The sequence below is a fragment of the Lithobates pipiens genome, unplaced genomic scaffold, assembly GCF_037356315.1.
Source record: "Lithobates pipiens isolate NorthernLeopardFrog02 unplaced genomic scaffold, aLitPip1_a1.2 Scaffold_23, whole genome shotgun sequence".
NCBI lineage: Eukaryota > Metazoa > Chordata > Amphibia > Anura > Ranidae > Lithobates > Lithobates pipiens.
In genome coordinates this window covers 111031416-111052444 of record NW_027507785.1, presented here as the reverse complement: position 1 = coordinate 111052444, position 21029 = coordinate 111031416, and the positions used below count along the sequence as shown (strand labels likewise).

The 21029-nt window shown below is 44.8% G+C and overlaps 1 protein-coding gene across 2 annotated transcripts in view; it reads left to right on the top strand.

The window, feature by feature from the left end:
- Nucleotides 1–21029, top strand: part of LOC143927808 (inter-alpha-trypsin inhibitor heavy chain H3-like) — a 122523-nt gene that overhangs the window by 92210 nt on the left and 9284 nt on the right. For both annotated transcript variants that reach the window (XM_077452187.1, XM_077452188.1), the window contains 3 exons: nucleotides 13194–13229; nucleotides 17887–18000; nucleotides 20574–20778. In XM_077452187.1, coding sequence (XP_077308313.1) covers nucleotides 13194–13229; nucleotides 17887–18000; nucleotides 20574–20778 — 355 coding nt within the window. The remainder of the gene's footprint in view (nucleotides 1–13193; nucleotides 13230–17886; nucleotides 18001–20573; nucleotides 20779–21029) is intronic.

Here is a 21029-nt window from a genome sequence, read left to right as displayed (position 1 = left end):
CGTGGCTAGGCTCCCAAAAAGTCCCCCACATGTGGTATCCCCGTACTCGGGAGAAGCAACAGAATTTATTTTGGGGTGTAATTTGACTTATGCCCATAGCATGTGTGAGCAATATATCATTTAGTGACAACTTTGTGCAAAAAAAAAAAAGTTTGTAATATTCCCGCAATTTGTGGCAAAATATAAAATATTCTATGGACTCAACATGCCTCTCAGTAAATAGCTTGGGGTGTCTACTTTCCAAAATGGGGTCATTTTGGGGGGTTTTGTGCTATTTTGGCATTTTATGGCCTTCGAAACTGTGATAGGTAGTGAGGAGTGAAATCAAAAATTTGCACCCTTAGAAATCCTGAAGGTGGTGATTGGTTTTCGGGGTGCCGCGCGCGACTAGACTCCCAAAAAGTCCCACACATGTGGTATCCCCATACTCGGGAGAAGTAGCGGAATATATTTTGGGGTGCAATTCCACATATAACCATGGCATGTGTGAGCAATATATCATTTAGTGACAACTTTTTGTAAAAAAAAAAATATATATATTTTTTGTCATTATTCAATCCCTTGGGACAAAAAAAAATATTCAATGGTCTCAACATGGCCCTCAGCAAATAGCTTGGGGTGTCTACTTTCCAAAATGGGGTCATTTTGGGGGGTTTTGTGCCATCTTGGCATTTTATGGCCTTCAAAACTGTGATAGGTAGTGAGGAGTAAAATAAAAAATGTATGCCCTTAGAAATTCTGAAGGCGGTGCTTGGATTTCGGGGTCCTGTACGTGGCTAGGCTCCCAAAAAGTCCCACACATGTGGTATTCCTGTACTCAGAAGCAGCAGAATGTATTTTGGGGTATCATTTTACATATGCCCATAGCATATTTGAGCAATATATCATTTAGTGATAACTTTGTGCAAAAAAAAAAAGTTTGTAATATTCCCGCAACTTGTGTCAAAATATAAAATATTCCATGGACTCAACATGCCTCTCAGTAAATAGCTTGGGGTGTCTACTTTCCAAAATGGGGTCATTTTGGGGGGTTTTGTGCTATTTTGGCATTTTATGGCCTTCAAAACTGTGATAGGTAGTGAGGAGTGAAATCAAAAATTTGCACCCTTAGAAATCCTGAAGGTGGTGATTGGTTTTCTGGGTGCCGTGCGCGAATAGACTCCCAAAAAGTCCCACACATGTGGTATGCCCATACTCGGGAGAAGTAGCGGAATATATTTTGGGGTGCAATTCCACATATAACCATGGCATGTGTGAGCAATATATCATTTAGTGACAACTTTTTGTAAAAAAAAAAATATATATTTTATTTTTTGTCATTATTCAATCCCTTGGGACAAAAAAAAATATTCAATGGTCTCAACATGGCCCTCAGCAAATAGCTTGGGGTGTCTACTTTCCAAAATGGGGTCATTTGGGGGGGTTTGTACTGCCCTGCCATTTTAGCACCTCAAGAAATGAGATCATAAATTAAAAGCTGTGTAAATTCCAGAAAATGTACTCTAGTTTGTAGACGCTATAACTTTTGCGCAAACCAAAAAATATACGCTTATTGACATTTTTTTTACTAAAGACATGTGGCTGAATAAATTTTGCCCTCAATGTATGACTAAAATTTAGTTTATTTGATTTTTCTTATAACAAAAAGAAGAAAATATCTTTTTTTTTCAAAATTTTCGCTCTTTTTCCATTTATATCGCAAAAAATAAAAATCGCAGAGGCAATCAAATACCATCAAAAGAAAGCTCTATTTGTGGGAAGAAAAGGATGCAAATTTCGTTTGGGTGCAATATTGCATGACCGCGCAATTACCAGTTAAAGCAGCGCACTGCGAAATTGGAAAAAGACCTCTGGTCCTTAAGGTGTTTATTGGTCCGGGGGCTGAAGTGGTTAAGGCTACATGCCAAAGCGCATAAGCCCTGTGTTATTTTGTACCATACCTGAATAAATAAATGTATTCATTGCGAAAGATCGAGCTGCCGGCTTTCTTTCATCTACATGTCCTCCCCATTTAGCTTGGGGAACAGGGACTAGCCTCCACCCAATTCTTGGTACACGGATTGCTACCTGCAGTTTTAGGATGAAGATTTTGACTTTTTCCTGCATGTTTGGTGCAGAATCTGAACCTTTATTCTTGATTTGACCATAAAATATCTTTTCACAGTTCGAAAAGCTTATGTTGCTAAAATAGTTCAAGGTATGTAATTTTTATTACTACTTGTTGAATGTTTTGTACACTTTATTAGATTAAACTTTTCTTTAGATTAGATTATTAGATTAAACTCTACTTAAAGAAGGATAAGTAACCTTGAAGCATACACCTTCAACAAGAAGTCATCAAGGACAGCTCCCATTTCTTTTCATACATCAGGGGACACAGAGCCATAGTAGTTACTATGTGGTTAATAGGCTAGCAATAGGTGATGGACACTGGAACACCCTAAGATCAGAAGTGCACTCCCTATATAACCCTTCCCATTACCGGGAGTACCTCAGTTTTTTCGCCAGTGTCTAAGGTGTTGGTCACGAGTAAAGATGTGCTGTGCTGAGCTCCATTGGCAGCAATCCTTGCTGGGGCTAGCCATGCTGACCAGATCCGTTCAGTGTCCTTTAATGGGTTTAAGGAATGGTACCTGGGCCTCGTGTCCAAAGAAACGAGGTTTTGCTTAGGAATGCTTCTCTTTTTAGAGAGCTGGAATCTATGATCCAGTACTTTTTGTTAGTAAGGCCATAACGTTTTTACTGGCAGGGTGCTGTTGCAGGTCCAGGATTGTGGGTAACCTCTAGGTTCCCCTGTTCCTGAAGGTTTCGGAGCCTACCGTGAAGGGTGAAGATTTCTAAGAAATATCTTTGGATTTTCTTATGAATTTCTCCTTTAAGTTTATAATATTGTCATGCCTATGTGTCACCACTATGGGCTGTATTAAGCACTCACCGCCTTATGCTGAAAACAGCGCTGTGTCAGGAGCCATCATTTCCTCCTCCTCCTCTGGCCAAAGCAGGCAGATCCTCCAGTAAGAAAGGGGAGACTGGTCTCTCCTCCTGTGCCCCCCATGTTGAAATAAACTCCTCCGGGGGAATTGTATGCCGAAAGCATTCTTTTCTTTACCGCGCAGTGATATTTACCCCCCGCCGCCATGTCAGCTGTTTGCTGGGCGCCTGAAGTCCGCTGCTCGTGCAGGAAAGCGCTTTCTTTTGAAAACAGGGGGCCGTAATCAGCACGGGGGCGGAACTAACGGCATCAGGCGCCGGCTGCATGTGGAGGAAGTTTTTAAAAGCACTGTGTGTGTGGCTGCTGCTGGCTGTGGAGGGACATATGAGCAGAGATGGCTTACTTCGGTTTGGTGACACAGGCATTTCCCTTTGACACATTATTGCTTTACCAGCCTAGGTATTAATAGCAGCTTATAGCGCTGGCCTATAACCTAGAAGTGTACATTCTTTTTGGTAAGTGCCTCTGCTTTTTATGCTTCAGGCTATGTGTGGAAAAGGGACCAGGAACTCCTCTAAGGGTTCAATGGTTTTACAAAAACGAAATCCATTTCCAAAAGAATGTCATCCTCCTCAGGGTGATGCAGCCAGTCAGATTGAGCCATCAGGGGAGACTGTTGTTGCAGCTGCGCTGGACACTTCAGTCCCTATATATCACACAGGAGGATTTCTCTTCTGACATTTTTTAATTTGGAAAAGAGGATTGATGCTATGATCACTCTCCATAGTGGGGTCTAAATGTAGCAGATCCCCATCTAGTGCTCAGGATCCTCTTATTGAGGTGCAAGAGGCAGTGGATCAGGAAGATCTTCCAAGACATTTGGAAGATACTAATATATCCTCTTCTGAGGATCCTAATATAGAGGGAGTAGTATCACAAGACGGGTTGCTTGTACACGGTCTTACTAAATTGGTTTGTTTAACCTTTTTTGCTGCCTGCAGCGCAGGCTCTTGATGAACCCACCTCTGGTTTGGGATCACTAAAACCTCCCCCATCTGGGGGTGCCTTTCCTATTCATTCATGGCTATAAAAGCTTATATATTCTGAATGGGAACATCCAGATAAACAATATTATCCACACTTTATCCTATGGAAGAGGATTTCTATAAGAAATGGGGGGGTTCCAGCAATTGATGCTGCGATCACCTCAGTGAACTAGAGTCTCACATGTCCGGTGGATAATGCGCTAATGTTAAAGGATCCAACAGATAAAAAGTTGGAGCTTCTTTCTAAAAGCAATATGTCTTTAGCAAGTTCTGTAGCGCAGCTGGTTATTGCGGCAATTGGTGTATCTCAGTCCATTAACCACTTGCTTACTGGGCACTTAAACCCCCCTCAGTCCCAGACCAATTTTCAGCTTTCAGCGCTGATGCACTTTGAATGACAATTGCGCGGGCATACAACACTGTACCCAAATGAAATTTTTATCATTTTTTTCCCACAAATAGAGCTTTCTTTTGGTGGTATTTAATCACAGCTGGGAGTTTTATTTTTTGCTAAACAAACAAAAAAGATGCAAAAAAAAAAATCATGTTTAATAGTTTGTTATAAAATTTTGCAAACAGGTCATTTTTCTCCTTCATTGAAGTGCGCTGATGAGGCGGCACTGATAGGCTGCACTGGTGGGCACTGATGGGCTGCATTGGTGGGCACTGATAGGCTGCATTGGTGGGCACTGATAGGCATAGTTAAGGCGGCACTAATAGGCACAGATAAGGCGGCACCAATGGGCACCGATAAGGCGGCACTGATGGGCAAAGATGGGCACAGATAAGATGGCACGGATGGGTGGCACGGATGGGTGGCATGGATGGGCACTGATAGGTACCACTGATAGATGGGACTGATGGGCACTGATAGGTGGCACTGATAGGTGGCTCTGATAGGTGGCACTGCTGGGCACTGATGGGCGGCACTGCTGGGCACTGATGGGCACTGGTAGATGACACTGATGGGCACGGATATGTGGCACTGGGGTGCAGCACCTTTGTTGAGGCAGATTGTGGGCACTGCTGGGTGGCTCTGTGGGCACTGCTGGGTGGCACTGTGGGCACTGCTGGGTGGCACTATGGGCACTGCTGGGTGGCACTGACGGGGGGCACTAATTTTTTATTATGTATAGTTATGAGGGGGTAGGTGGGCACTGGCAGGGGGCAGGTGGGCACTGGCAGGGCTGACCGTGATCGGGACTGATGTCCCGATCACGGCCACTGGTGATCGGCTTTTTTTTTTCTTCTTACGCTGTCAGCGATTACCGGCTCCGTTATATCACATGATCAGCTGTCACTGGCTGACAGCTGATCACGTGATAAGGGGTCGGGATCGACCCCTTGCACGGATCGGTGATCAGGCGAGTCTCATAGACTGGCCGATCACAGAGCGTGCCGCGCGCCCCTCAGGGGGCGCGCAGGCCGCTCGTGCACAGGACGACGTCAATAGACGTTGTCCCGGCAAAGGAGATCCGCGCTGTAGCCGTCATTCGGCTATAGCGCGGGTCTCAAGTGGTTAAGGAACAGTTTGTGGAGATACTTAAGATTCTGCCTGATCAGCAGGCTCAGCAATGTCAGACGCACTATGTTTCACAGTAGATGCTATGGAAAATTATATCATTCAAGCCTCACGGCTTATGATAGGACTAGTGCATTCTCGCAGAGTTTTGTGGCTGAAATATTGGTCAGCCGAAGCACCGTGTAAGAAATTCTTGGCCAGTTTCCCCTTTCATGGTGAACGGCTATTTGGGGACGATCTGGATAAATACATCCAAAAGGATCTCTAATGAGAAAAGCTCTCTTTTACCAGTAAAGAAGAAGTTTTAGCATTTCTCCTTTAAGCGTGCTTCCTAACCTGTGCCAGGGGTATCAGCGTCTAGGCAGTCTTTACTGCCTCCACCGTCAGGTTCTAGGCAGGGGAAGGCTCCTGCAATTTTCAAAGATCTGGCAGGAATAATGTCAAGATAGATGGGTGGCTTCCTCAGTTTCTCTAGGTTACAAACTAGAGTTCCAAGAGTTTCCGTCTCCTCATTTTGTAAATGTTCCCAGGGATCCAGAGAAAAATAAGTCTCTCTTTCTAGCTCTGGATCATCTCTTATCCCAGCTGGTGATATCAGAGGTTCCCTTAGAGGAACAGGGCACAGGTTTTTATTCAAACCTTTTTCACGGTTCCAAAACCAAACAAAGTGGTAAGACCCATTTTAGATCTCAAAGATCTGAATCAGCACTTAAATATCCGGTCCTTTCGCATGGAATCAATCTGATCGATTGTTTCCATCCTGCAAGGAGGGGAGTTTTTGGCATCAATCGATATTCAGGATGCATATCTCCACGTGCCAATATTTCACGCACACCAGAAATTTCTACGACTTGAGATAGAAAATAATCATTTTATGTTTGTGGCCCTGTCATTCGGTCTAGCCACAGCACCGTGGGAGTTCTCAACGATTCTGGTACCTTCTTTAGCTAGATTAAGGGCTCGGGGCATAATGATCCTAGCCTATTTAGAAGCTGTAAATTACCTAGAATCTCTGGGTTGGATACTCAACCTAGAAAAATCCTCCTTAAAACTATCAAGGAGATTACAGTACTTGGGGCTGGTCATAGATACCATACAGAAGAAGTTATTCTTAACCCAGACAAGAATCAGTTCCATTACAGGACTAAATCAACTGGTCAAAACAAAGAAAAATCCTTCCATTCGGCTGTGCATGAGATTGTTAGGGAAAATGGTGGCCTCCTTTGAGGCCGTCCCTTACGCGCAGGTTCACTCGAGACTGCTACAACCATCCTGTCAGTCTGGAACAAGAAGGTTCTGGCTTTGGATTTTCCAATACGCTTGTCTCCTGGCATATGTCAGAGCCTAAATTGATATTTGACATTCAGCCACCTCCCAAAGGGAAAATCTTTTCTGCCAGAATCCTGGAAAGTGGTGATGCCAGCCTTCTAGGCTGTGGAGCAGTCCTGGAAGAAGATTCTGTCCAGGAGAGATGGTCCAAGTCAGAAGGACCTTGCCTATCAATATTTTGGAGATTTGGGCAGTACATCTGGCCCTAGAATCTTAGACGCTTAGGCTAACGGTTTCTTATGCCAGGATTCAATCCAACAATTCCACGGCTGTGGCTTACATCAATAACTGGGGGGGGGGGCGCGGGCACGAGAAGTCATGCAACACAAAAAGAGGTGAATCATGTTCTAGCTTGGGCAGAAAACAACATTCCTTGCCTATCAGCGATTTTCTTTCCAGGAATAGAAAATTGGCAGGCAGAATACTTGAGTCGCCAACAATTATTTCCAGGGGAACGGTCTCTTGACCCCAACATTTTCCTAGCGATATGTCAGAGATGGGGTATTCCGGACGTGGACCTGTTCGTGTCCAGATTTAAAAACAAAGTTGACAACTTTGTGTCAACAACGAGTGATCCGCTAGCATGCGGAACAGATGCATTAGTCTTCCCATGGAATCAGTTTGCACTGATCTATGCGTTTCCTCCAGTTCTGCTACTTCCGCTCCTTCTCCGCAGGATCAAGCAGGAATGGAAGGAGGTGATTCTGGTGGCCCCAGCATGGCCCAGAAGATCTTGGTTTGCCGAGATTATAAAGATGGTGGGAGGAGTCCCTTGGACTCTGCCATTATGGCCAGACCTTCTCGCACAGGTTCCAGTATTCCATCCTACCTTACAGACGCTAAATTTAACGGTTTGGCTATTGAAACCCACATTCTAAAGGACCGTGGGTTATCTCCCTCAGTAGTGTCTGCTTTGGTTATTGCCAGGAATCCAGCTTCCAGAATCATTTATTATAGAGTCTGGAAGGCATATGTTTCATGGTGTGGATCCAGGGGTTGGCACCCCAGGAAGTATTTCATAGGTAGGACCCTTGATTTCCTGCAAATGGGATTAGAACGGAAGCTAGCCTTTGAGTACTATCAAGGGCCAAATCTCAGCCACGTCAGTCTTTTTTCAACGGCCTCTTGCTTCTCACTCTCTGGTGCGTAGTTTTATTCAGGGGGTAACACAGATTAATCCCCCTATAGAGGCACCTCTAAATCCTTGGGATTTAAATTTGATCTTATCGGCTTTACAGAATCAGCCTTTTGAGCCTTTACGGGAAAATCCCTTGGTTCTTTTGACAAGAAAAATAATCTTATTGGTTGCCATTTCTTCTGTTAGAAGAGTATCGGAACTAGCGGCTCTGTCTTGTAAATAGCCATATTTGATCATGCATAAGGATAAGGTGGTTTTGCGTCCTCATCCTGAGTTCCTACCAAAAGTGGTGACAGGTTTTTATTTAAACCAGGATATTATTCTACCTTCTTTTTCCCAAAGCCTCAATCTAAAGAAGAGAAGGCACTACATTACCCTGATGTAGTAAAAGCAATCAGAGTCTATATAAAAGCAACCGCTCAGGTTCGCAAAACAGATGATTTGTTTGTACTGCCAGAAGGTCCAAAAAGGGGACAGGAAGCATCAACGTCCAAAGCTTTCCAAATGGATTCGTCAAATGATTGTTCAAGCTCACGGATTAAAGAAGAAAATTCCTCCTTTTCATGTTAAAGCACACTCAACCAGGGAGTTAGTGCCTCTTGGGCGATGCATCATCATGCCTCTATGGCTCAGATCTGTAAGGTTACAACTTGGTCTTCAGTTCATGCATATACCAGATTTTATCAAATCAATGTTAAAGGTCATGAGGATATTGCCTTTGGACGTAGTGTACTGCAGGCTGCAGTATGAGTCCTCTAGCCTCTTTTTTGTTGTGTCTCCCTCCCATTCAGTTTCCATTGCTATGGGACATCCCACATAGTAACTATTATGGCTCTGTGTCCCCTGATGTATGAAAAGAAAACAGGATTTTTAAAAACACTTACCTGTAAAATCCTTTTCTTTGATGTACATCAGGGGACACAGAGATCCCTCCCTTTTTGGTATACACTTGTATTGCTTGGCTACAAAACTGAGGTACTCCCGGGAATGGGAGGGGTTATATAGGAAGTACACTTCTGATCTTAGGGTGTGCCAGTGTCCATCACCTATTGGTGGCCTATTATCCACAAAGTAACTACTATGGCTCTGTGTCCCCTGATGTACATCAAAGAAAATGATTTTATAGGTAAGCCTGTTATTTCTATAACGACCATGTCTTGCTTAAATTATATGTATAGTCAAAGTTTTTTCTTCTAGTTCTGATAAAGCAGGGAAGGGTTAGAAGCCCGGTTAGGTTTTTATTGCTGTCGGTGTGAATACTGTAAGAGATTGACCCTATTTTTTTCCTGGTAGCCATTGTCACCAGAACAGAAAGTGAGGGGAAATCCGAAAGTTTAGAATTAGCAGCAGAACAGGAGGTAAGGGGTAAACTTTCCATAGGGACACTATTTCCAGTGACAACTATCCAAGGGAGGAATTACACTCACTGTGCAGAGATTTTCTGGTACAATATTTTTTTTTATAATAAACATGACAACATGACAACTCACGCAGGGATATACAGTAGCATGTCAAACAAAATAAAAAGGTATGGGCTGAGAGAACATGAACAAATACATTTTATAGTTAATAAATGTCCTCGGGTAACAAACCGAAGATCTACATATGTCTCCCAGGCAAAGGGTCTATAAGGAGAGTCCATGTTGCAGGTGCACTATTTTGCATCAAGAAGAAAAACAAAAAAATGTGTTCAGTTCCACAAAATGCCTCCGGTCTGGGTGGGTAGTCAGTAAAAAGGAGGAAAATTGGTTTTGTATCTACTGGTGTTAGCCGCATGTTAGCAAAGGAAGGGGGGCCCTAGAACCAGGGCCCCTATAAAAAGCAGGAGACAGAGGGCTGCCACAAGACCAATGGCAGCAACAGAGGGAGAGAAAGTGATAGACTAAAGAGGAGAGCAATGAGAAAAAAAGAGAAGAAAGAAGTGATGGGGGAGGGGGAGAAGGGTAAGTCTTGCTGCAGAGTGGGAGAGTTGCAAGGCAGATGTTAGGGGAGACCCAGGCTGTTTGGATGCAGGATGGGGAGAGTGGGAATCATGTAAGATACTAGTAATTTTTTCATTAATCATAACCGATCAATGGTATTCATAACCGATAACCATAACCGGTCAGGATGGTCCTCACCATGGCAAACGAAACAGAGGTTTCTTCTCTGCTCTGGCTATTGCCCTTTTAGCAGGCATGAAAGCCAGCTTTTGTTGGTATGAGAATACCCCCTGGATCGGACAGTGCAGCAAGCATTTTGGCATCCTTGTGGATGGGTATATGGAACAAGGAATAGAGGAGCCCAAACACCCTGGACCAGACCCCCCATGAGACGGGGACAGAACCACCAAACATGCGCGACATCCCCTCATTTGAACTCGCTATCTGGGCAGGAACCAGTACCATCGTAGAAGAACCTTATATGCAGCTTCTTGGGTAGCCGTGTTAAAGGAGCACTTAGCAATGGAGGACCAGGCTTTGTTCCAGTCCTCTGGGTCAATAGAGGTCTCCAGATCATGTTCCCACCGGGACTTATAAGATACTGCCGCAGGGGAATCTAAAGCATTAAGAGAAGAGTAAATCTTCGATATGGTGTCGGGGGAACCAGAGGAATGAAGACAGATGTTCAAACATAGTTTTTTGGAAAGGGTAGGAGGAGTTGCACCTCAGTGAAGAAATCCAGTGGTGTAGTTGGGCGTAGCAGAAGATTTCTGCAGGTGGAGCCATGATTGAAGTCTACGAGAGGAGAGGATGGGGTGGACCTCAGTGAATCCATGGGCAGACCACCAGGAAAAAGAGCCCAGTTGGTCGAAAACCCAGTGGAAAGAGGGAGTTGTTGAAGAGAGGGAGAAGTGGAAGACTTTTTCAGAGATTTTAGTTCACTTTCTGTTGTATCTCTAGCACAGGTAATAAAAGAAAATCTCCCCAGTAGGACAAACGCAGCATAAAATGAACTGATACCAGAGCTAAAAAAAAGGTGGTCATTATACATACTGTACACTTTAAAGCACTTGTAAGCTTGTTTTGCACACCTTGTTTTGATGTACCTAAAGTATATTTAGCTGATGCACAGTTTAGAGTGGTATTAAACCCAAAAGCAAACATTTATTATATTGCAGCTTTTTTTTTCTTCTATTTTCATCTAGTGGTCTGGCAAGTAAGTCTGTTGTTTTTCAAAAGAACAAGTTCTCTTGCAAATGTATCAGTTACAGCAGGGGTCTCCAACCCCCGGGCCGCGGCCCGCTACCGGGCCGCGGCCCGCTACCGGGCCTTAGCCCGTTTGCAGCCGGGCCGCGAAGTGTCCACTGAGATGCGGCGGCAGCGGTGAGCAGAGCGATCACCGCACTTCCGCCCACACAGCCCTGCCGCTACACTGCTGGGGTGAAGCAGACGAGCAGAGAGATGACATCATCTCCCACCGCCCGCCCACTTCACCGCTGTTCCGCCCACTTCACCGCTGTTCCGCCCACACAGCCCTGCCAGTATACTGTTGGAGGTGAAGCAGGGTAGCAGAGAGATTACATCATCTCTCACAGCCCGCCCCGCATCACCTCTGTTCTCTCTCACGCGGAACCCTCCACTCCACTCCACTGCACTGCACTGCACTTAGTGACAATTTGCATTTAAGATGCTTCATCTAGTGGCATGTGTCTGTGGCAATCTGAATCTGGTGGCATGTGGCAAGTGACTGTGGCAATCTGCATCTGGTGGCATGTGTCTGTGGCAATCTGCATCTGGTGGCATGTGTCTGTGGCAATCTGCATCTGGTGGCATGTGTCTGTGGCAATCCACATCTGGTGGCATGTGACAAGTGACTGTGGCAATCTGCATCTGGTGGCATGTGTCTGTGGCAATCTGCATCTGGTGGCATGTGTCTGTGGCAATCCGCATCTGGTGGCATGTGTCTGTGGCAATCCGCATCTGGTGGCATGTGGCAAGTGACTGTGGCAATCTGCATCTGGTGGCTGTGGCAAGTGACTGTGGCAATCTGCATCTGGTGACATGTGGCAATCTGCATCTGGTGGCATGTGTCTGTGGTAATGCGCGTCTGGTGGCATGTGGCAATCTGCATCTGGTGTCATGTGTCTGTGGCAATGCGCATCTGGTGGCAAGTGACTGTGGCAATCTGTATCTGGTGACATGTGGCAATCTGCATCTGGTGGCAAGTGACTGTGGCAATCTGCATCTGGTGGCATGTGGCAAGTGACTATGGCAATCTGCATCTGGTGGCATGTGTCTGTGGCAATCTGCATCTGGTGACGTGGCAATCTGGTGGCATTGAACTGGGGCAATCTGCATCTGGTGACATGTGACTGTGGCATGTGTCAATCTGCATCTGATGGCATGTGGCAGTCTGCATCTGGTGGCAGGCGATGTGGCATGTGGAAATCTGGTGATAGGCAACGTGGCAAGCTGGTAGCAAGTGACAAGCTGCATCTAGTGACAGATTATGCATTATGGTGAGTTGAACTATTTCATTTTATATTACAATATAATAATAAAAATGATGCACTTATATCATCCTGACACCACATTAACCATGGTGTTGTGATGAAGTGCTAACACCAGCCATTTTCTGACAAATTGGCCGCAAAAAGCCGCATCGTCCCCCATGCACCCACCCCCGGGCCTTGCCACAATTTTCATCCACAATGCCGGTCCCCGGTGCCAAAAAAGTTGGGGACCACTGAGTTACAGGGATGAAACAAACACGAAAAATGTTCTCGTACAATACCAGATCGTACGATTTTCATTTAATCAGTACAGTTTTTGTCCGAAAATACAATACAAATACATTACAGCACTTCCAAATTTTTTTCTTTCGTACGAGAATTTTTTTACTTTAGTAACCTATTCTCATTTGATATGGAGACTAGCACGCAAAAATAAACAAATGATAATTCGTCCGATAATCTTATCGTGTATGCTAGGCTTTAGTTTCTCCCTTTCTTCTACTAGAACAGGTGAGAAAATGCAGTGTTGCAAAATTTTATTCAGGAGGTCCATTTGTAAATCAGATTTTTGCTTGTCCTTCTCAGTTTGCAAAAGTGTGCAAAATACAAGTGTAATATATTTATTTGCTTGAATGCAACAATATGCACAATTAAAATCATTCTGGTCACTGGGTTATGGCATCACCGAGTGTGACATTGTTAGCATTTGTTTCTTAGTAGCTTTAACAATTAATTTAATGGAAAAATAAATTTAAAGTTGTATAATTCATCTGTTATATTTTGATTTACAGCGCAGCCTATTCGAAACTATGGTGTAAGAAACTGGGGTATGTTTTTTTTCCATCTCTTTAAACTACTACTTCACTGGAAAGCAGTGATGTCACTAGTTTTTTAAGAAGCTGTATTTCCACAAATGTTATTAATACTGTTTTAATCCCACATGCCCAGTGCCCTTATTTGTTTCTTACTTATACTATAGTGATACCCCTCTCAACTCCATTCTAAAAATCCAAAGAAAACCAATGTTCAACAGATTTGTGAATGTACCTGACGCACCTCCGCTGGGTGCTGAAGAGTTTTGGCAAATGCTCTTTATATTATGTTATATTATGTATCGATGCATGTATGCAGGATCGTTTTTCTATTTGACAGTACTCATTCTGGATATTAAACGATAATCAAACAAAAAAAATACATACTGTAAAGGGGGTGTAAAGGTTTGTTTTTTATTTTCTAAATAGGTTCCTTTAAGCTAGTGCATTGTTGGTTCACTTACCTTTTCCTTCGATTTCCCTTCTAAATGTTTTTTTTCTTTGTTTTCTTTGTCTGAATTTCTCACTTCCTGTTCCTCCTCAGTAAGCTGTTCTGGCTGACTAAACACCGCTCGGATGATGGTGTGAAGTGTACTGAGGAGAAACAGGAAGTGAGAAATTCAGACAAAGAAAAAAAAACATTTAGAAGGGAAATCGAAGGAAAAGGTACCGGTAAGTGAACCAACAATGTACTAGCTTAAAGCTTATTTAGAAAATAAAAAGCAAAGCTTTACAACCCCTTTAATTAACACACATTGACAAACAATGCTTTAAGGATATAAATGGCTTGTATGAAAAATACAAATACCTAAAATGCAGCATGCAGCATATTTTTACAATACACTACAGAAAAAAGATATATTGATTTGAAAAGGTTTTATTTAACCACTTGCCGACCGCCTCACGCCGATGTACGTCGGCAGAATGGCACGGGCAGGCATAAGCACGTACATGTACGTGATTTGCCTCCCGCGGGTCGGGGGCCCGATCGGGCCCCCGCCCGGTGCCTGCGGCGGTCGGTTTTCGTTCGGGAGCGATCCCGGACGAGGGGACGGCCATTCATTCATGGCCACCCCCTCACGATCGCTCCCGACGAATGGAAATCCCCGGTGACATCACTTCCTCTCCTGTAATGTAAACACAGGAGAGGAAGTGATGTATTCTCTCCTCCGTGTCGGTATTTTTCGTTCCGACACGGAGGAGAGCGGATCAGTGAGTTGCACCAACACATCCCACACACAGTAGAACATGCCAGGCACACTCACACCCCCCCTTTACCCCCCGATCACCCCCCCAATTACCCCTGCCCCCCCAGTCACAGTGACACCAATGTCATTTTTTTTTTTTTTTTTTTTTTTTTTGCATTGGTGTCATTTGTGACTGTAATAACTGTTAGGGCAGTTAGGGTTAGCCCCCTTTAGTTCTAATGTACCCCCCTAACCCCCCCAATAAAGGTTTAACCCCGTGATCACCCCCCGTCGCCAGTGTCACTAAGGCTGGGTTCACATTGCAGCGGTTTATGAGAACGAATGTGATTCGCACCGCACTGCAGTGCAAATCACATCCGATCTCTGTGCGATTCGAGTTCAGCCATTCGCCGCACCCGCCGCACCCGCCACACCCGCCGCACCCGCCGCAAATTCGCACGGGACCCTTTTTTTGGCCCGCAGCAGAATCGGATCGCATGGGTGTTCACACCATGCGATCCGAGTTTGCAGATCGCACTGCGATATGCGAACTGATCTGGGGGTGTCAGTAACATTTCACTGACACTCCCAGCAGTTCGCATAGGGCAGTGTGAACTGCCGCCGGGAGGCATGCGATGCGGGAACCCGCCGCGGATTCGCGGCGTTTCCGCATCGCTCCAGTGTGAACCCAGCCTAATAAGCGATCATTTTTCTGATCGCCGTATTAGTGTCACAGGTGACGCTAGTTAGGCAGGTAGGTATTTAGGTTCGCCGCAGCTTTTTATAGCGCTAGGGACCCCCATATACTACCGCATAAAGCCCCCTGATTGCCCCCTAGTTAACCCTTTCACCAGTGATCACCATATAACTGTTACAGGTGACGCTGGTTGGTTAGTTATTTTTTTATAGTTTCAGGGCACCCGCCATTTATTACCTAATAAAGGTTTAACCCCCTGATCACCCGGCAGGTGTCATTTGTGACTAATAACTGTTAGGGCAGTTAGGGTTAGCCCCCTTTAGTTCTAAGGTACCCCCCTAACCCCCCCAATAAAGGTTTAACCCCGTGATCACCCCCCGTCGCCAGTGTCACTAAGGCTGGGTTCACATTGCAGCGGTTTATGAGAACGGATGTGATTCGCACCGCACTGCAGTGCAAATCACATCCGATCTCTGTGCGATTCGAGTTCAGCTATACAGATAGTATGGCTGAATTCGTGTCGCACCCGCCGCACCCGCCGCAAACTCGCACGGGACCCTTTTTTTGGTCCGCAGCAGAATCGGATCGCATGGGTGTTCACACCATGCGATCCAAGTTTGCAGATCGCACTGCGATATGCGAACTGATCTGGGGGTGTCATTAACATTTCACTGACACTCCCAGCAGTTCGCATAGGGCAGTGTGAACTGCCGCCGGGAGGCATGCGATGCGGGAACCCGCCGCGCATTCGTGGCGTTCCCGCATCGCTCCAGTGTGAACCCAGCCTAATAAGCGATCGTTTTTCTGATCGCTGTATTAGTGTCACAGGTGACGCTAGTTAGGCAGGTAGGTATTTAGGTTCGCCGCAGCTTTTTATAGCGCCAGGGACCCCCATATACTACCGCATAAAGCCCCCTGATTGCCCCCTAGTTAACCCTTTCACCAGTGATCACCATATAACTGTTACAGGTGACGCTGGTTGGTTAGTTATTTTTTTATAGTTTCAGGGCACCCGCCATTTATTACCTAGTCTCACTAGTGTACCCCTAAATTTAGGGGTGTCTACTTTCTAAAATGGGGTCATTTGGGGGGGGGGGTTTGTGCCATCTTGGCATTTTATGGCCTTCAAAACTGTAACGCCCTTAGAAAGCCTGAAGGCGGTGCTTGGTTTTTGGGGCCCCGTACGCGGCTAGGCTCCCAAAAAGTCCCACATATGTGGTATCCCCGTACTCAGGAGAAGCAGCAGAATTTATTTTGGGGTGTCATTTCACATATGCCCATGGCATGCGTGAGCAATATATCATTTAGTGACAACTTTGTGAAAAAAAAAAAAAGTTTGTAATTTTCCCGCAACTTGTGGCAAAATATAAAATATTCCATGGACTCAACATGCCTCTCAGCAAATAGCTTGGGGTGTCTACTTTCTAAAATGGGGTCATTTGTGGGGGTTTTGTGCCATCTTGGCATTTTATGGCCTTCAAAACTGTAATAGGTAGTGAGAAGTGAACTCAAAAAATTACGCCCTTAGAAAGCCTGAAGGCGGTGCTTGGTTTTCGGGGCCCCGTACGCGGCTAGGCTCCCAAAAAGTCCCACATATGTGGTATCCCCGTACTCAGGAGAAGCAGCAGAATTTATTTTGGGGTGTCATTTCACATATGCCCATGGCATGCATGAGCAATATATCATTTAGTGACAACTTTGTGAAAAAAAAAAAAAAAAAAAAAAAGTTTGTAATTTTCCCGCAACTTGTGGCAAAATATAAAATATTCCATGGACTCAACATGCCTCTCAGCAAATAGCTTGGGGTGTCTACTTTCTAAAATGGGGTCATTTGTGGGGGTTTTGTGCCATCTTGGCATTTTATGGCCTTCAAAACTGTAATAGGTAGTGAGGCGTGAAATCAAAAATTTACGCCCTTAGAAAGCCTGAAGGCGGTGCTTGGTTTTCGGGGCCCTGTACGCGGCTAGGCTCCCAAAAAGTCCCACATATGTGGTATCCCCGTACTCAGGAGAAGCAGCAGAATTTATTTTGGGGTGTCATTTCACATACGCCCATAGCATGTGTGAGCAATATATCATTTAGTGACAACTTTGTGTAAAAAAAAAAAAAAAATTTTTTTTTTGTCATTATTCAATCGCTTGAGGCAAAAAAATAAAATATTCAATGGGCTCAACATGCCTCTTATCAATTTCCTTAGGGGGTCTACTTTCCAAAATGGGGTCATTTGGGGGGGTTTTGTACTGCCCTGTCATTTTAGCACCTCAAGAAATGAGATAGGCAGTCGTAAACTAAAAGCTGCGTAAATTCCAGAAAACGTACCTTAGTTTGTAGATGTGACAACTTTTGCGCAAACCAATAAATATACAATTATTGACTTTTTTTTTACCAAAGACATGTGGCTGAATACATTTTGGCCTAAATGTATGACTAAAATTGAGTTTATTGGATTTTTCTAATAACAAAAAGTAGAAAATATCATTTTTTTTCAAAATTTGCGGTCTTTTTACGTTTATATCGCAAAAAATAAAAATCGCAGAGGCAATCAAATACCATCAAAAGAAAGCTCTATTTGTGGGAAGAAAAGGACGCAAATTTTGTTTGGGTACAACATTGCATGACCGCGCAATTACCAGTTAAAGCAGCGCAGTGCCAAAGTGTAAAAAGACCTCTGGTCATTTACCAGCAAAATGGTCCGGTCTGAAAGTGGTTAAAAAGAAAAACATTTTTTTTCAGGACTGTGCATTTTGGCAAAAATTTGTCTAAAAGTAACTTTTATCTCTGGTAACAGTGGACTCAGACCCTCATTTTGTCATTGCTGATCCACGCAAGAATGATGCCTTGTGCTTTAATATACAAGAGGAGCCAGGTGTACTTCTGAATCTTATAACAGACCGAAAGCAAGGTATTGTACCGGCCAATAACAAATAAATGTTTGTATAATTTAAATATCGGTTTCTTTGTTAATATGACTAGAGTGAAGTTGTTGCTAGGCCAGGACATTCAAGTACAGTATGTACATATTCTTTACAAGCAGTAAGTCTAGGTTCACATTTGTGTGCACACATCACCGATACAGCAACCTACTCATTTAAATGTACCCTCAAGAAATGTAAGGAAAGAAGGTCCAGACCCTTTTTTTTTTTAAAAGCGCTGCAAGGAACCACATGGTGTTGTGATGCTATACAGTTTCGCATGCGTAAAAAGTGGAGGTTTCGCCCATACGTGAAGGTGCAATTAAGAATTACACACCTGTGTGTCTGCTAAAGAGCAGCACATTTTGCTTGCAAGTCGGGAACGCGTGCATAATCACACATTTGTGAACCTTGTGAATTCATCTTCAAACTGACAAACTCAGCTTACCCATCTCCCCCCTCCCAGAAATAACCGGGAGCCTTCCAGCCAGTGGCGGCCCGTCCATTAGGGTGGCGTACGAGCCGTGGATTAAAGCATCCGGCCCCTGATCTACATTCAGGGACGCCCGACCATGGATTCCAATAGGGGTGTGTTTGTTTTGTTTTTTGTGAAGCATGCGATTAGAGCATGAGGCTCTAATAGGCTTCAAAAAAAGGTGGGCTCGGGGCGCATAGCACTGCACTCCATGTCCACCCAGTTGTGTGACAATAGCGAATTAATATTCGGTATTCTCACACTAAACCTCCTCCTGGCCAATCAGGAAGCGGGTCATGACTCCCATCACTCGATTGGCTGAAAGGACAGGCGACAGGTGGCGGAAAAGTTGCTGTGATGGAGAAAAGGACACACAAGAGCTGCTGCCTGTCAACAGCTGGAGCGCTGCCTGCAACCTATGGGGTAAGTGCCGATCACCGACCTAGAGCGGGGGGGTGGGGGGGTGCCGACGACTGACAGGAGAAGTGGTTGTTTGCCACCACTGCATCCAGCCTTGTAATGAAAAACACAGGGCCCCTGCTCTGCATTTATATTAGTAGACTAGAAGGCTGTCAGGTTACTGCTGAGAAATTGACCACAATCTGACTGCATGGATCTGTTATGGACTTTGTTAATGAATTTCTCCACAGCGCTCATTAGCACACGTGCAGTGTACGCTGCATTCAAGACATGTTTCTGGTGATAACTGTCACAGTTGTCAATGTGCTTATGTAAACTCTCAGCCAGACTTTCTAGCTCTCAAATGGCTGATTACAAGTGCAGAAATATGGCAACTGCAGATTAAAATATAGACCAAGATGAAACTGTCTAAATGTCCATAGTTTTGCCTTAAATCTTAATTTCAGTCAGCTAAAAAAAAAACTTTGTCAGTGGTGGCATGTCCATACGAGGTGCAGGGGTACCACCCCCCTAATCCATGCGCCTGACCCCTAATCTACATGCAGGTCGGCAGGCGCATGGATTCCAATGTTTTTTTGTTTTTGTTTTTTTAGAAGCATGTGATTAGAGCCTGAGGCTCTACTTGGCTTCAAAAGAGGATGGGCTCGGGGTGCAGAGCACTGCTACCTGAGCCCACTCAGTTGTGTGACAATAGTGAATTAATATTGTCTTCCTGATTCTCCTCCTGGCAAATCTGGAAGCAGGTCCTTAGACTCGAGTGGACGAGAGGAGAGGCGACCCTATTGGCTACCGAGGCTGAGGAGGAGACGCAGGGGAAGCCGCCGACCAGGGGGGGGGGTTTGTGGCTAATCTGACCAACCAGGTGGGGGGGTGGCAGATAGTACCTCTCCAAACTACCTCCCTAGTAGTAAGGCTCTTATGCCTATTTCGTTTAGGGGCATGGTATAAGCAGATGTACTTACTTTACTCCTTACTCCTGCCAGCTTCTTGCACAACACACGCATGGTCCCAGAAAGATGTTCCTCTTTGATGGTTGTTGGACCAGCAGTCCTGTATTTTATCTGAGGACGATGAGGGTCTGCTCCTATACCAAGGCTGGAGCTGGAGCATTTTATCTGGAATTACTGTAAGGCTGCTTTCACACTGGGGCGGGAGCAGCGTCGGCGGTAAAGCGCGCTATTTTTAGCAGCGATTTACCGTCGTTTTAGCGGCGGTGTGCGGGCGCTAGCGGGGTGGTTTTAACCCCCGCTAGCGGCCGAAAAGGGGTTAAACCCGCCCGCAAAGCGCCGCTGCAGCGGCGCTTTGCCGGCGGTATCGCCGCGGTGTCCCATTGATTTTAATGGGTAGGAGCGGTATAGGAGCGGTGAATACACCGCTCCTTCACCGCTGCAAAGATGCGGCTAGCAGGACTTTTTTCACCGTCCTGCCAGCGCATCGCTCCAGTGTGAAAGCCCTCCGGCTTTCACACTGGAGTTAAAGGGGCCGGTTTTTTTCAGGCGTTACACAGGCGCTATTTTTAGCGCTGTAACGCCTGAATACCGCCCCAGTGTGAAAGCAGCCTAATATATTATTGCGAATGGTTCCAAAGGCATATTGCTATTAGTTAGCCTTCTGTGTTAACAGATTTCCCCCTTTGCATGTGTACTTATAATAGGTCTACTTTTTAAGGTATTGCTGTGAATGGAGAACTCATAGGTGATAAGACAACAAATAAAAGTGTGCAATCGACTGAAACCTATTTTGGAAAACTGGGTATTGTAAACAAGATGGTAAACCTGAGAATTGAAGTGACCACAGATGCAATCACTGTCATAGATGGTAACGACCAGACAACATTCTCATGGCTGGACACAGTAACGGTAGACCAAAAGGGGTATGTATCTGGCTCTAACTGTATGTCAAGCCAAACACTTTCCTGTCTGGTAAAATGTTTTTAAGAGGGCAAGAAGTCAGGTTAAATCTCTCTGAGACTGAATAACAGTAAAAACTTAATAGTAGTTCTAATCCTTCCCTGCTTTATCCAAAACTGGGGAAAAAAATGCTCTTTAATGTAAAAGTGATCTGGGCGACGCCACAGACGCCAGATCCCTTTTACATGTGGGGGAAGGTGGTCGTGTTACAAAA